This window comes from Schistocerca cancellata, chromosome 1 (genome assembly GCF_023864275.1).
Source record: "Schistocerca cancellata isolate TAMUIC-IGC-003103 chromosome 1, iqSchCanc2.1, whole genome shotgun sequence".
NCBI lineage: Eukaryota > Metazoa > Arthropoda > Insecta > Orthoptera > Acrididae > Schistocerca > Schistocerca cancellata.
This window is the reverse complement of record NC_064626.1, coordinates 1,048,094,512-1,048,107,234: the sequence shown is the minus strand read 5'-3', so window position 1 is coordinate 1,048,107,234 and position 12,723 is coordinate 1,048,094,512. Positions and strand designations below refer to the sequence as shown.

General features: G+C 38.6%; 1 protein-coding gene across 2 annotated transcripts in view; it reads right to left on the bottom strand.

Annotated features, from left to right (window-relative positions):
- The window catches only part of LOC126090361 (traB domain-containing protein), a 125,244-nt gene that overhangs the window by 47,986 nt on the left and 64,535 nt on the right, over positions 1-12,723 (bottom strand). For both annotated transcript variants that reach the window (XM_049906981.1, XM_049906982.1), the window contains exons 4-5: positions 10,061-10,197; positions 7,937-8,076 (exon numbers count right to left, since the gene is read on the bottom strand). In XM_049906981.1, the coding sequence (XP_049762938.1) occupies positions 7,937-8,076; positions 10,061-10,197 (277 nt within the window). The remainder of the gene's footprint in view (positions 1-7,936; positions 8,077-10,060; positions 10,198-12,723) is intronic.

Genomic DNA, 12,723 nt, shown 5'->3' with positions numbered 1-12,723 from the left:
GTAGTGTTGCTTTGGTCATGGTGAAGTCACTTCTGACGTGGTTGAGAGATCTGCATATTTTTATTGCTTGGTTTGCTTCTGGTCGTTGGGTGGTCAGCTTTGTTTTGCCTATAATCTCATGCACATTCTGCTCCTAGACCACAGCTTTCTGGGGTTGGCTGTTTACTCAGATAGGTTCTCTGGAGTTTAGTTGAGTGCATGGTAAACTGTTCAATGTTTCATTAATTGTAAGTCTCTGGATCTTTTTTTGAGTTTCACTCATTCATGTGTTATCACTCAGAGATTTGCATGAGGCAATAATGGAGAGTACTCACAGCTTTGGTGTTGTGGGACTAAAAATTCCTATCATGATCCTCATTGCATCATGTAGATCAGGCTGTTCCAACCGAGCTCCAGGGAGCCGGAGCGCTCACTGCGGCAGCTCGGAGCCCGCGTGGAGGGGGAAAGCGAACTCACTGCCATGTTCAATGACAGCTATGACTAGCCGCGGGAGCCCTGTACCTCTCTCTATTGGAGGATACCTTTCTATTCATCGAGAGGGATGGTCGTCCTCCGTGTCTTCTTGTATGTCACAAAGTATTTAATTCTGCGAAAAGGTACAATATACAACGACATTATACACGTCTTCACGCTGCGCACTACGATCAGGTAGAATGTGTTGCGGCCGGCCGCGGTGGTCCCGCGGTTAAGGCGCTCAGTCCGGAACCGCGCGACTGCTACGGTCGCAGGTTCGAATCCTGCCTCGGGCATGGATGTGTGTGATGTCCTTAGGTTAGATAAGTTTAAGTAGTTCTAAGTTCTAGGGGACTGATGACCACAGATGTTAAGTCCCATAGTGCTCAGAGCCATTTGAACCATTTTTTAGAAGGTGTTGCACGCAGAGAACTGGTAGCCAGGCTCAAGAACGACATACCAGGAGACGTAATTTTAAAAGCGGTTTCGTAATATGGAGGGTATCAAAACATGCAACATAGTTCGTGTTCTGTAATGCGTTTATAATTTTCAGGTGCATGGGAGCGGAGAAAACACTACTGAATCTGCAATTCGAGCAAGCTACAGGGTCGCTCACATAATTGCAACAAGTGGCAAGCCGTTTTCGGTGGGACCACTCGTAAAATCGTGCATGGTAGCAGTTGCAGAATGTTTGTTTCCAAGGAGGTGCAGGGATTTGAAGGGGTTTGCCTGTCGAAGCAAACAATGTCTCGTCGAATCCTGGACATGGCAGCGGATTTAGAGACACAGCTCAGGAAAAAGGTGGAGAGCTTTGTTGCATTTTCACTAGCACCTGACGAAAGCACCGACATATCGGGCTGTGCTCAGCTTGCAGTCTTTGTGCGTGGTGTCGACATGGAGCTGCAAGTAACTGAAGAACTCTCGGATGTGGTACCACTCAATTACACAGCAACGGTACGTGACATTTTTAAAGCTGTTTGTGAATCAGTGGACAATATGAATTTGCAGTGGGATAAGCTCCATTCTGTAGCGACAGACAGTGCATCACAAATGATCGGGAGTCACAAAGGTTTTGGTTCTCGTTTGAAAAATAAACTAAGGGACGAATTCGGGAAAGACATTTTGACTCTTCATTGTTTTATTCACCAAGAGGCACTGTGTGCTGAAACAGTAGAGCTACGTGGCGTAATGAAAGATGTCGTGAAGTGTGTGAATTTTGTGCGGCGTCACGGTATGAATCATCGTTAATTCAAAGGATTCCTGAAAGATATGGAAGCGGAGTATGGGGATATACCTTACCACAGTATAGTTCGTTGGATGAGTCGGGGAAAAGTTCTTAATGTTTTTTTTTTTTTTTTTTGCCATTCGTGAGGAAATATCCCTTTTTCTCGAAACTAAACTGGAAGAAATGCGTCGTCTGAAAGATATAAAACGGATATCAGACCTGGCGTTCCTAGCTGACATACCTATGCATCTGAATAATTTAAATCTGTCATTGCAGGGCAAAGGGCAGCTAATCGTTGACATGCACGGCCAGATCAAAGCGTTCATGGAAAAGTTAGGTTTATTTGAGAGACAGATGAGTAATGGACATTTAACGTTCTTCAGTCGTCTTGCTTTTTTAAAACTACCTGAAGGTACTGCTTTCGGCGATTACCAAGCAAAGTTAAAGCAGCTCACCATGTCGTTTGTAACACGATTCCGCGGCCTCACTAGTTTGGAAATGGAACTTGAGGTGTTCAGCACTCCTTTTCCCCAGATGACTTGTCATCGTCACTTCAATTGGAGATTACTTATTTGCAAAATTCAACTTTGTTGAAAGAGAGATATTACAACACGTTGGATTTGTCACGATGATATCGTTCATTACAGCAAAAAACATTTCCCAAGATTCACAACAATGCCACTCAGATCATGTGCATGTTTTGATCTACGTATCTTGTAATGAAAATAAAATGTCAAGCTACAGAGGCCCAATAAATTTAGTATGCAATTTCTTGTAAAACAGTTGTTTCTTATTTATTTCCTGAACATCGTATTTCCTGGTGTAGCATGTCACCACGTCTTAGCAGCTAAGAGTCTGAGGTTGTTGATCTTGTAAGACACAGCTGGCTCATCAAAACGCTTGCCTTGCCGCCTGCCTCAGCCAGCCGTGCCACGTGCTGGCCCACTTGAATGGTCGCAGCGAGTGACGCGGCTCTCTGGAGCAGGGAGCGCTCCGCGGCTCACAACGGAGCCGACGAGCTGGAACAGCCTGATGTAGATGGATATCTATTTTGATTGCATGGCTACTTCTTCTCCCAATAGGAGAAAGTATTTGGCAACAGGATATACAAGTGCATGTGCCGGGGTTACCACAGCATTTGCATTATATACCCAGCTAGCACTACACAGTTTCATTAATATATTACTTCTTGACTTTAGCTTTTGTCCTGCTAGTTCTAGGTGTTTCCTAAATGTCAGGGATACGTCAAGGTCATAATTTTTAATTGTAGATTATATTTAGTTCTCTGTTTGCCATTCTGATGGTCAGGTGGAATAAACTGACTTCTGTTTTTTAGAGTTAGGGCAAAGTCTCCACTTTTTGTAATACTGTTCAAACTTTCCTAGATCTTTAGTATGTATTTGTTCACTTTCTTTGAATATGCTGCTTTGAGTTACTATCCACCATACAGCGGAGATGCTGAGTCGCTGATAGACACAAGACTCTCGCAGTTAAAGCGTTCGGCCATTAAGGCCTTCGTCAACAACATTCCATCCTGGATTTTCCATTGTTTGATCTGAGTTACTATTGTTAGATCGCCAGCATAGCTAAACATTATAGAATCAATGGAGACATATGATGCTAGTGTAAAAGCTAAATAAATGAGGGAACAAAACTCAAGTCTTGTGGGAGAACATTCTTTAGTGCATATAAATTACTTGTAGTTTCTCAAATGCTGTCTGGAGAGGCCCTGGTCAGCAGTGGGTTACCAAACTGAATGTCACCTGCCACATAGCCCGACAGCCACGAGTGATGGTATCGGGTGACATTTCTTTTCATAGTAGGGCCCCTTTGGTTGTCAACCACGGCACCTTTACAGCATAGCAGCATATTGATAATATTCTACGGTCCTTTTTGTTGCCCTTCAAGGCGTGCCATCCTGGGCTTACATTTCAGCAAGGTAACACCTGCCCGCACACGGAAAGTGTTTACAATGCTTATCTTGACGCTTGTCAAATCCTCCCTTGGCTAGTAAGGTTGCTGGATCTTTCTCCAAATGAGAATGTTTGGAACATTATAGGCAGGGTCCTCCAAACATCTCTGGATTTTGATGACCTAAAATGCCAACTGCACAGATTTGGCATCATATCCCTCACAAGGACATCCAACAACTGTATCAATCATTGCCAAGCCAAAAACATGCCTGCATAACGGCCAGTGGAGGACCAACATGTTATTGACTAGCTCAATTTGTGAAACTCTTTCTCTTGATTAAATCATTTAATTTTTCTGAAATTGTAACAATTGTTTATCAGTACATGTACATCACACCTACTGATTCCATCACATTCAGATAATTGGGTAATTCCTTTGAGGTGAAACTTTTTTTTTAAGTTTATTTGCACCATTTGTCTCACTTGTGTAAGACATAATGCACCACATTTCCCTCTAGAGCAAATGAACATGGCATTGGAAAACTGCTCATCCACTGCCATGAAGTTCATAAATGTTACTTAAACTAAGCAAAGCACAGTGATATAGTTTCAGGCAGCTGTCCGCTATTATGCAACAAAAAATAATTCTCTAACAATGTAATCAGCCTCGTTTGATTTGTTAGCCACAGTATTCATGAGATGCTCTATGTGCATTGGAAAATAATGTAGCTTTGAGTTGTGCATAGAGATATATATGGCTATCTTTGTTGTCCATGAAAGATGAGAATTTAGATCAAATCCTAGTTTGGCACATACTTTTTATCTTTTAGGTAATTTTAAGGCACTGTTAGCCACAATAAACTGGGTTAGCATACTGTATACTGGAAGTGAACTTGTTATAAAAGTAACTGGTTAAATATGACACACTGGCTGACAAACGTACATTTTCCGTCAACTGTGGAAAACATTCTCCCAGCACAAATTAGAGTGTAGAAGACAGAACTTTTGCACATTACAGCCTGACTGTCCAACCCCAATAAAATTTCACTTTTAGAAATTCTGTAAATCGCAGATATCAAAGCATTACTAAAAAATTGAAAGCATATCAACACTATCTGATCAAAAGTACTCAGATAACACTATGTACTGTGGAATTAACCACTTAATGTCAATAAATGCAGACCCACCAGTATCAAAGGAGATGGGGAGTATCGTGTTGTCAGTAGAAAAGCAGTAATAGCAGGCCAATCGGGGGGGGGGGGGGGGGGGGGGGGCCCTCAGTGACTAGTCACTAGACATCAATTGTGTAACAAATACATTTCAACTCCTTTCAAAGCTGCTCAAGTCGACTGTTGGTGATGTGATCCTGAAACGGAAATGTGAAGGAATGACCACAACTAAACCAAGACCATGCAGATCTCATGTACTGACAGGTAGGGACCATTGAGCACTAAGGAGGATGGATGCAAAAATTCGTTGTGATTGGCTGGAGAACATTACCTGCCTTCATGTTTAGTGCCAAAGTGAGGTACAGGAGAGATGGTACAATATGCGGATGTTTTCCATGGTGGTGGTGGTTGTTGTTGTTGTCTTCACTCCAGAGAATGGTTTGATGCAGCTCTCCATGATACTCTATCCTATACAAGCCTCTTCATCTCCCAGTACCTACTGCAACCTACATCCGTCTGAATCTGTTTAGTGTATTCATCTCTTGGTCTCCCTCTATGATTTTTACCCTCCACACTTCCCTCCAATACTAAATTGGTGAGCCCTTGATGTCTCAGAATATGCGCTACCAACCAATCCCTTCTTCTAGTCAAGTTGTGCCACAAACTCCTCTCTTCTTTCCAATTCTATTCAGTACCTCCTCATTAGTTTTGTGATCTACCCATCTAATCTTCAGCATTATTCTGTAACACCACATTTCAAAAGCTTCTATTCTCTTCTTGTCTAAACTATTTATCGTTCACGTTTCACTTCCATACAAGGCTACACTCCACACAAATACTTTCAGAAACGACTTCCTGACACTTAAATCTATACTCGATGTTAACAAATTTCTCTTCTTCAGAAACGCTTTCCTTGCCATTGCCAGTCTACATTTTATTTCCTCTCTACTTCGACCATCATCAGTTATTTTGCTCACCAAATAGCAAAATTCATTTACTACTTTAAGCGTCTCATTTCCTAATCTAATTCCCACAGCATCACCAGATTTAATTCGACTACATTCCATTATCCTCGTTTTGCTTTTGTTAATGTTCACCTTATATCCTACTTTCAAGACACCGTCCATTCCGTCCAACTGCTCTTACAAGTCCTTTGCTGTCTCTGACAGAATTACAATGTCATCAGCAAACCTTAAAGTTTTTATTTCTTCTCCATGGATTTTAATACCTACTCCGAATTTTTCTTTTGTTTCCTTTATTGCTTGCTCAATATACAGATTGAACAACATGGGGGAGAGGCTACAACCCTGTCTCACTCCCTTCCCAACCACTGCTTCCCTTTCATGTCCCTCGACTCTTATAACTGCCATCTGGTTTCTGTACAAATTGTAAATAGCCCTTCATTCCCTGTATTTTACCCATGCCACCTTCAGAATTTGAAAAAGAGTATTCCAGTCAATGTTGTCAAAAGCTTTCTCTAAGTCTGCAAATGCTGGAAACGTAGGTTTGCCTTTCCTTAATCTATTTTCTAAGATAAGTCGTAGGGTCAGTATTGCCTCACGTGTTCCAACATTTCTACGGAACCCAAACTGATCTTCCCCGAGGTCAGCTTCGACCAGTTTTTCCATTCGTCTGTAAAGTATTCGTGTTAGTATTTTGCAGCCTTGGCTTATTAAACTGATAGTTCGGTAATTTTCACATATGTCAACACCTGCTTTCTTTGGGATTTGAATTATTGTATTCTTCTTGAAGTGTGAGGGTATTTCGCCTGTCTCATACATCTTGCTCACTAGATGGTAGAGTTTTGTGAGGCCTGGCTCTCCCAAGGCTGTCAGTATTTCCAATGGAATGTTGTCTATTTCCGGGGCCTTGTTTCGACTTAGGTCTTTCAGTACTCTGTCAAACTCTTCACGTAGTATCATATCTGCTATTTCATCTTCATCTATATTCTCTTCCATTTCTATAATATTGTCCTCAAGAACATCGCCCTTGTATAGACCCTCTATATACTCCTTCCACCTTTCTGATTTCCCTTCTTTCCTTAGAACTGGGTTTCCATCTGAGCTCTTGATATTCATGCAAGTGGTTCTCTTTTCTGCAAAGGTCTCTCTAATTTTCCTGTAGGCAGTATCTATCTTACCCCTAATGCGCCTCTACATCCTTACATTTGTCCATTTGCCATCCCTGTTCAGACATTTTGCACTTCCTGTCGATCTCATTTTTGAGATGTTTGTATTCCTTTTTGCCTGCTTCATTTACTGCATTTTTATATTTTCTCCTTTCATCAATTAAATTTAATATCTCTTCTATTACCCAAGGATTTCTATTAGCCCTTGTCTTTTTACCTACTTGATCCTATGCCAACTTCACTATTTCATCTCTCAAAGCCACCCATTCTTCTTCTACTGTATTTATTTCCCCCATTCTTGCCAATCGTTCCCTAATACTTTCCCCGAAGCTCTCTACAACCTCTGGTTCTTTCAGTTTATCCAGGTCCCATCTCCTCAAATTCCCACCTTTTTGCAGTTTCTTCAGTTCTAGTCTAAAGTTCATAACCAATAGATTGTGATCAGAGTCCACATCTGCCCACATCTTCCATGGTTAGGATATAATAAACTTATTGCTCTTACAAAAACACTAAATGTGGATGGATATGAACATATTTTACAGCATTGTGTACTGCATACATTAGAGGAACAGTTTAGAGATGATGATTGACTGTATCAGCATGACAATACACGCTGACATAAAGCAACATATGAGGCAATGGTTTGTGGACAGTAACAATCCTGGAATGGAGTAGCCTGCCCAGAGTCCCGTCAAATGCACAATGGACCATCTTTGGGATGAGGGGATGAGTTAGAATTTCAACTTCACTTCAGACCCCAACATCATTACCTTCTCTGGTTTTAGTGTTTGAGGAAGAATGGGCTGCCACCCTCCACAGATATTCAGACAATTCATTGAAAGTGCCCCCCCCCCCCCCCCCCCCAAAAAAAAAAAAAAAAATTCTACACATCATAAAGGTTAATAGTGGACACGCCTCATATTAATGTCCACTAATAGGTGCCTGGATAATTTTGACCAGATAATGTACTACTTACAGAAATATATTTGAAAGAGAAAAGCTATGAGAGATGACACATTATTTACCAAGTTATTTGGCACTACTATACCTGATAGGTTCCTTAGAAGTAAGCAAATGCCACGTCAAACGGAGAGTTTGCCACCATGATAAGGCAGCCAGCGCACGTTGCAAGGTTATGTGAATTGGCCGGTCCCCCATGTGCAATATGCAGTGTGGAACTTTTTGTGCCTTTGAAGAAAAACAAGAAAAATCTATCAAAATAAAAACTTTTCTTGAGTTACACTAACAAATTTTACTAACTATAATTAAGCAAAAGCATGGTAGCTTCCAAAATCAAATAAAGTAAGCAACAAATCAAAACATGTGTCAGACGATAGTAAATACTATGTGGAAGCCAACGCTTCATTTTAGAAGGCTCTTTTGGCATAAGCTAATCATGTAATGATAATACAAAAGAGAAAGGTCTTACCATCAGAAAGTAATAACCAATATGAAGAGAAGCCGAGTGCTCATGTGATTTTTAAAATAAACTGATGGAGGCAACTAGTATGTGCTATATTCTAGAGTTCTGTCTTTCAAGGTTTCAAAAATTAAGAACTGATACAAAACTTTAGAATTCTATCCTCTTACTCTTTCATTGAGGGCAAAGAAGGCACAAGCAGAAAGAAAACACATCGAAAAATAGAAACATACAAAAGGAGAAAGAAAGCATATACCTAAGAGATGGCCAGAAATATAAAAAAAGAAATTAGGAAGCAAAGGACAGTCCCATCTGCAAGCTTGGAGATAAGGGCATTATGGGGGCAGAAAGAATGAGAGGGAACATCCAATGAAGCATATAAGAAACATATTTGGAACAATGTTTTAATGGCACTTTCACACAACTGTTTCAGTTGTAATTTGATTTGTTTCTATTTTTAAGTAATATTACAGTACTATGAGATTAATAACAGCAAATGAAAGAAGATAAGATTTTTGTGTCACTTCAAATCACAGACAGTGCAACAGCTCAGATTGTACAAGAATGTGGCAGGAAAGATATAACCTTTTTTTTCTTGGGGGGGGGGGGGGGGGGGGGTTAAGCTGGAGTTCACTTTATGTGATGTAGGGTAAACATAATCTGGTTATCTGGCTGGAGATTTGAATCCTACACCTCCCATGTATGACTCCAGTGTCCAGTACTTTAATTACAGCCCAGATTGGTGAATAAATCGGACAAGGCTTAACTGAGCTGACTGGTGAAGCATATTATAACCACACTAGCTTCCCAAGAAAGCCTATATCTGTACTTATACTCAACATCATTGGATGTCTGGTTAAAGTGCCACTCACTATGTCCTTTTTGTACTATAGATTCTAAAACTACACACACTTAAGAAAATTTCAATGTTCCAAAGTGCTTTATATACAGATGACAAGAAGAGGAATACCGATATGTGGCTAAAAATTATTGCTACATCTCTATATTATAGAATATATCTTGTACTGATAAACAATGTACATGTCTAAATTCCTTCTACATTAAAGCACTCACAGAATGCATTGTGTACGTAAACTGACACTTTCCACATGACTATTATTTATGATGCAAATGATCCATGGAACATAAAACAAACTAACTAGGTAAGTGAAAGCATTAGTTTGCTTATGAAGAATAAGAAATACACTAAGTAATAATGAGTATGTACAAATATGCCAATTTCTGGTTATATCTGAAGCACTAGCACCAGTTTTAAATTTAACATAACTTTCTACACACACACACACACACACACACACACACACACACACACACACACACAAAGCAGGAGAGTGAGAGTGAGAGAGAGAGAGAGAGAGAGAGAGAGAGGCGGGGGGGGGGGGGGGGAGGGAGGGAGGGAGGGAGGAGAGAGAGGGGGAGAGAGAGAGAGAGAGAGAGAGAGAGAGAGAGAGAGAGAGAGAGAATGGCACCTAACACTATTTTATCTATCTTAGAGAGTTTATGAAAGTGCATGAACCATAGAGCCCCACACTCAGATTTCTTTTTTGTGTAATTTCAATTAACATTTTATTATGTTTAAGGATTTACTGTAACCTACAACATTTCAACAATACTGCAAGGAATTTGTAATGGTCAGAAGGCAAATGAATAAAAGGCTGTAAACGTTCCCTCACACAATTTCATTAATGTAACAAAAAATAGGTGACGTCCTGTCATTCGTAAACTGCTTACCTCAGCAAAAGCTCGTCGAAATTCACCACCTGGAGCCATTCCCAGCTGCTTTGTCAAGTGTGCCGACATGCTTAACAACAGTATGTACATCAGTCCATGAAATAAGCCATTCTGCTTAATAGTTGACCGAATTTTTTCTGTAAAACATATAGACAAAAATGTTTGCACTGTGTTACCATGAAGCAATTGTACTTATAAACAATTAAGTCACTAAAGTATAGCTTTCAATTTCTGACTCTTAACTTCATTGTCAAGTAATACTTACATAAGTGTGAAATGTGCTTGGTTCAGTCACTTAGGACTTAATCATTTTCACTATATACTGTAAATAATGATGGAAGAATACTGCAGGTGACTTATGGATAATTTATACCCGCACTAACATTAATATTATAAAAACAGATATAGTGGGGGAATGTACCTCTGAAAAACTTTATGAAATTCGAGGCCTTAATGTTCACTTGTTTTTGAATGCTCTTTAAGTAAACATACACATCAATGGTAGACAATAAAAACCTCCTGACTCCATCTGTCTGTGAAAGTTCGTAATTCCAGTAACTAGTCACTCCATAAACAAAGAGAAATTTGAAAGTGCATGGATTTCTCCAATCTCTCAATAACTACGCTTCTACTATAAGGTTACACATGTAGCGACTTTCTATATAACTTCATTATTTTTTTAAGAAACTGATTCTGCTTCACCTGTTAAACTTAATAAAATGGAGTTACGAGGTTCCCATTGATATATTATTAAGCTGTACTTGTTACTGTCTGGTTAAAATAACTTGGTAATTCACAGTGAGGACAAATGATCATATAAACAAACATTAATGTATGGCAATTATCTGTAATCAGAATCAAGTCTTGGCTCGTTTAATAGTAACCTATTACAATTACAGACAGGACACTTTCAAACTAAATATGTTTTGTCAAAATATATTAATGGGAAACAAAAACCACAACATATCTTACTCTTACAATACAATTGCAATGAACTACTTGTAATATGGATCTACAGCCTTCATAATTTTTTTAAGATGACACCATGTTTGCTTTTAGCTTTTACAGTTAAACATATGATGTCATTAATAAATAAAAAAGCAACTGCAATGGATATTATTTTAATACACAGGAATTTACAGAAATTGTTTGTCTTGTTTCCTGAGAGATAAAACACTAACACAAGGAGGGCAAAAAAAGCTAGAGAAGCTACTATCAACTGGCTATGTAGATGTGAAATTACAAAATTTTACTATTAATACCTCATGGGGAAGTCATTAAAAACTAAAAAATTAATTCAGATATCTAATTAAATTCTTTCTTAGCAATGTACAATTTCAATAAATTTGGCAAGGATTTCTTCTCTGAAAACAAATTATTGAAAGAAGCATGAAATCAAATACGAAGAGAATGAAATTTTTTTAGTGAACTGTACTAAATATTTGGACAACTGTGGAGCTAGCATAAATAATTAAACTGTTTAAGTATTAAAGACTATTAAACAATAATTTTAAAAAGTTTGAAGATGGCCCATATAGTAACAAAGACAATAAAAGAAATACTGAAATTCAATTAAAATAATTTTGTGTCTGACTAATCTAGCACTGGGAATAAATATTCTAATAATTTCTGTTTTTATTGAAATGTGCATGTCTTCTGTAGAGAAACATATCTCATTGAAAATGTAGCAGTTTGGTACACTGTGCACCATATGCCAACCCCACAATATCATGCTTCAAATTCATAACGACAAAAGTTATTTCAATCATATTACATGATCATTATCATAAAGTAACCTTGAATTATATCTTACACATGAATATTTATAAAAAGTAGCAAACCTCATTAAAGTATAATTTGTGTATGAAAACAGATCAGAGTTGAACAGATGAATGGAATTGATGAGCACTCTCATCTCATAAACAGCAAACTTCCTCACATACATACTGTACTATAGTGTGGAATGCCAATCAATGAATACTTCAAAGAGAGAATTATTATTATTATTTCTATTTTTCTCAGACCTTAGGTCTGGTTAAAAATGGAAAGTGACGCGGACCTTCATCAAGCGTGAGTTCCTTTTAACTGTACGGTATATGTTACATTGTATTTAGGAACTTTCGGGTTATTGAACACGTATCAATAATTACGGATTTCTGTAGTTGTATATATACGTTTGGATGTAGCTGTATGGTGTTGATGTACTGGTGGATATTGTGTGGTATGACTCCTGTAGTTGACTGTATAATCGGTATAATGTCAACTTTATCCTGATGCCACATGTTCTTGACTTCCTCAGCCAGTTGGATGTATTTTTCAATTTTTTCTCCTGTTTTCTTCTGTATATCTGTTGTATTGGGTATGGATATTTCGATTAGTTGTGTTAATTTCTTCTTTTTATTGGTGAGTATGATGTCAGGTTTGTTATGTGGTGTTGTTTTATCTGTTATAATGGTTCTGTTCCAGTATAATTTGTATTCATCATTCTCCAGTACATTTTGTGGTGCATACTTGTATGTGGAAACGTGTTGTTTTATTGGTTTATGTTTTATGGCAAGTTGTTGATGTATTATTTTTGCTACATTGTCATGTCTTCTGGGGTATTCTGTATTTGATAGTATTGTACATCCACTTGTGATGTGATCTACTGTTTCTATTTGTTG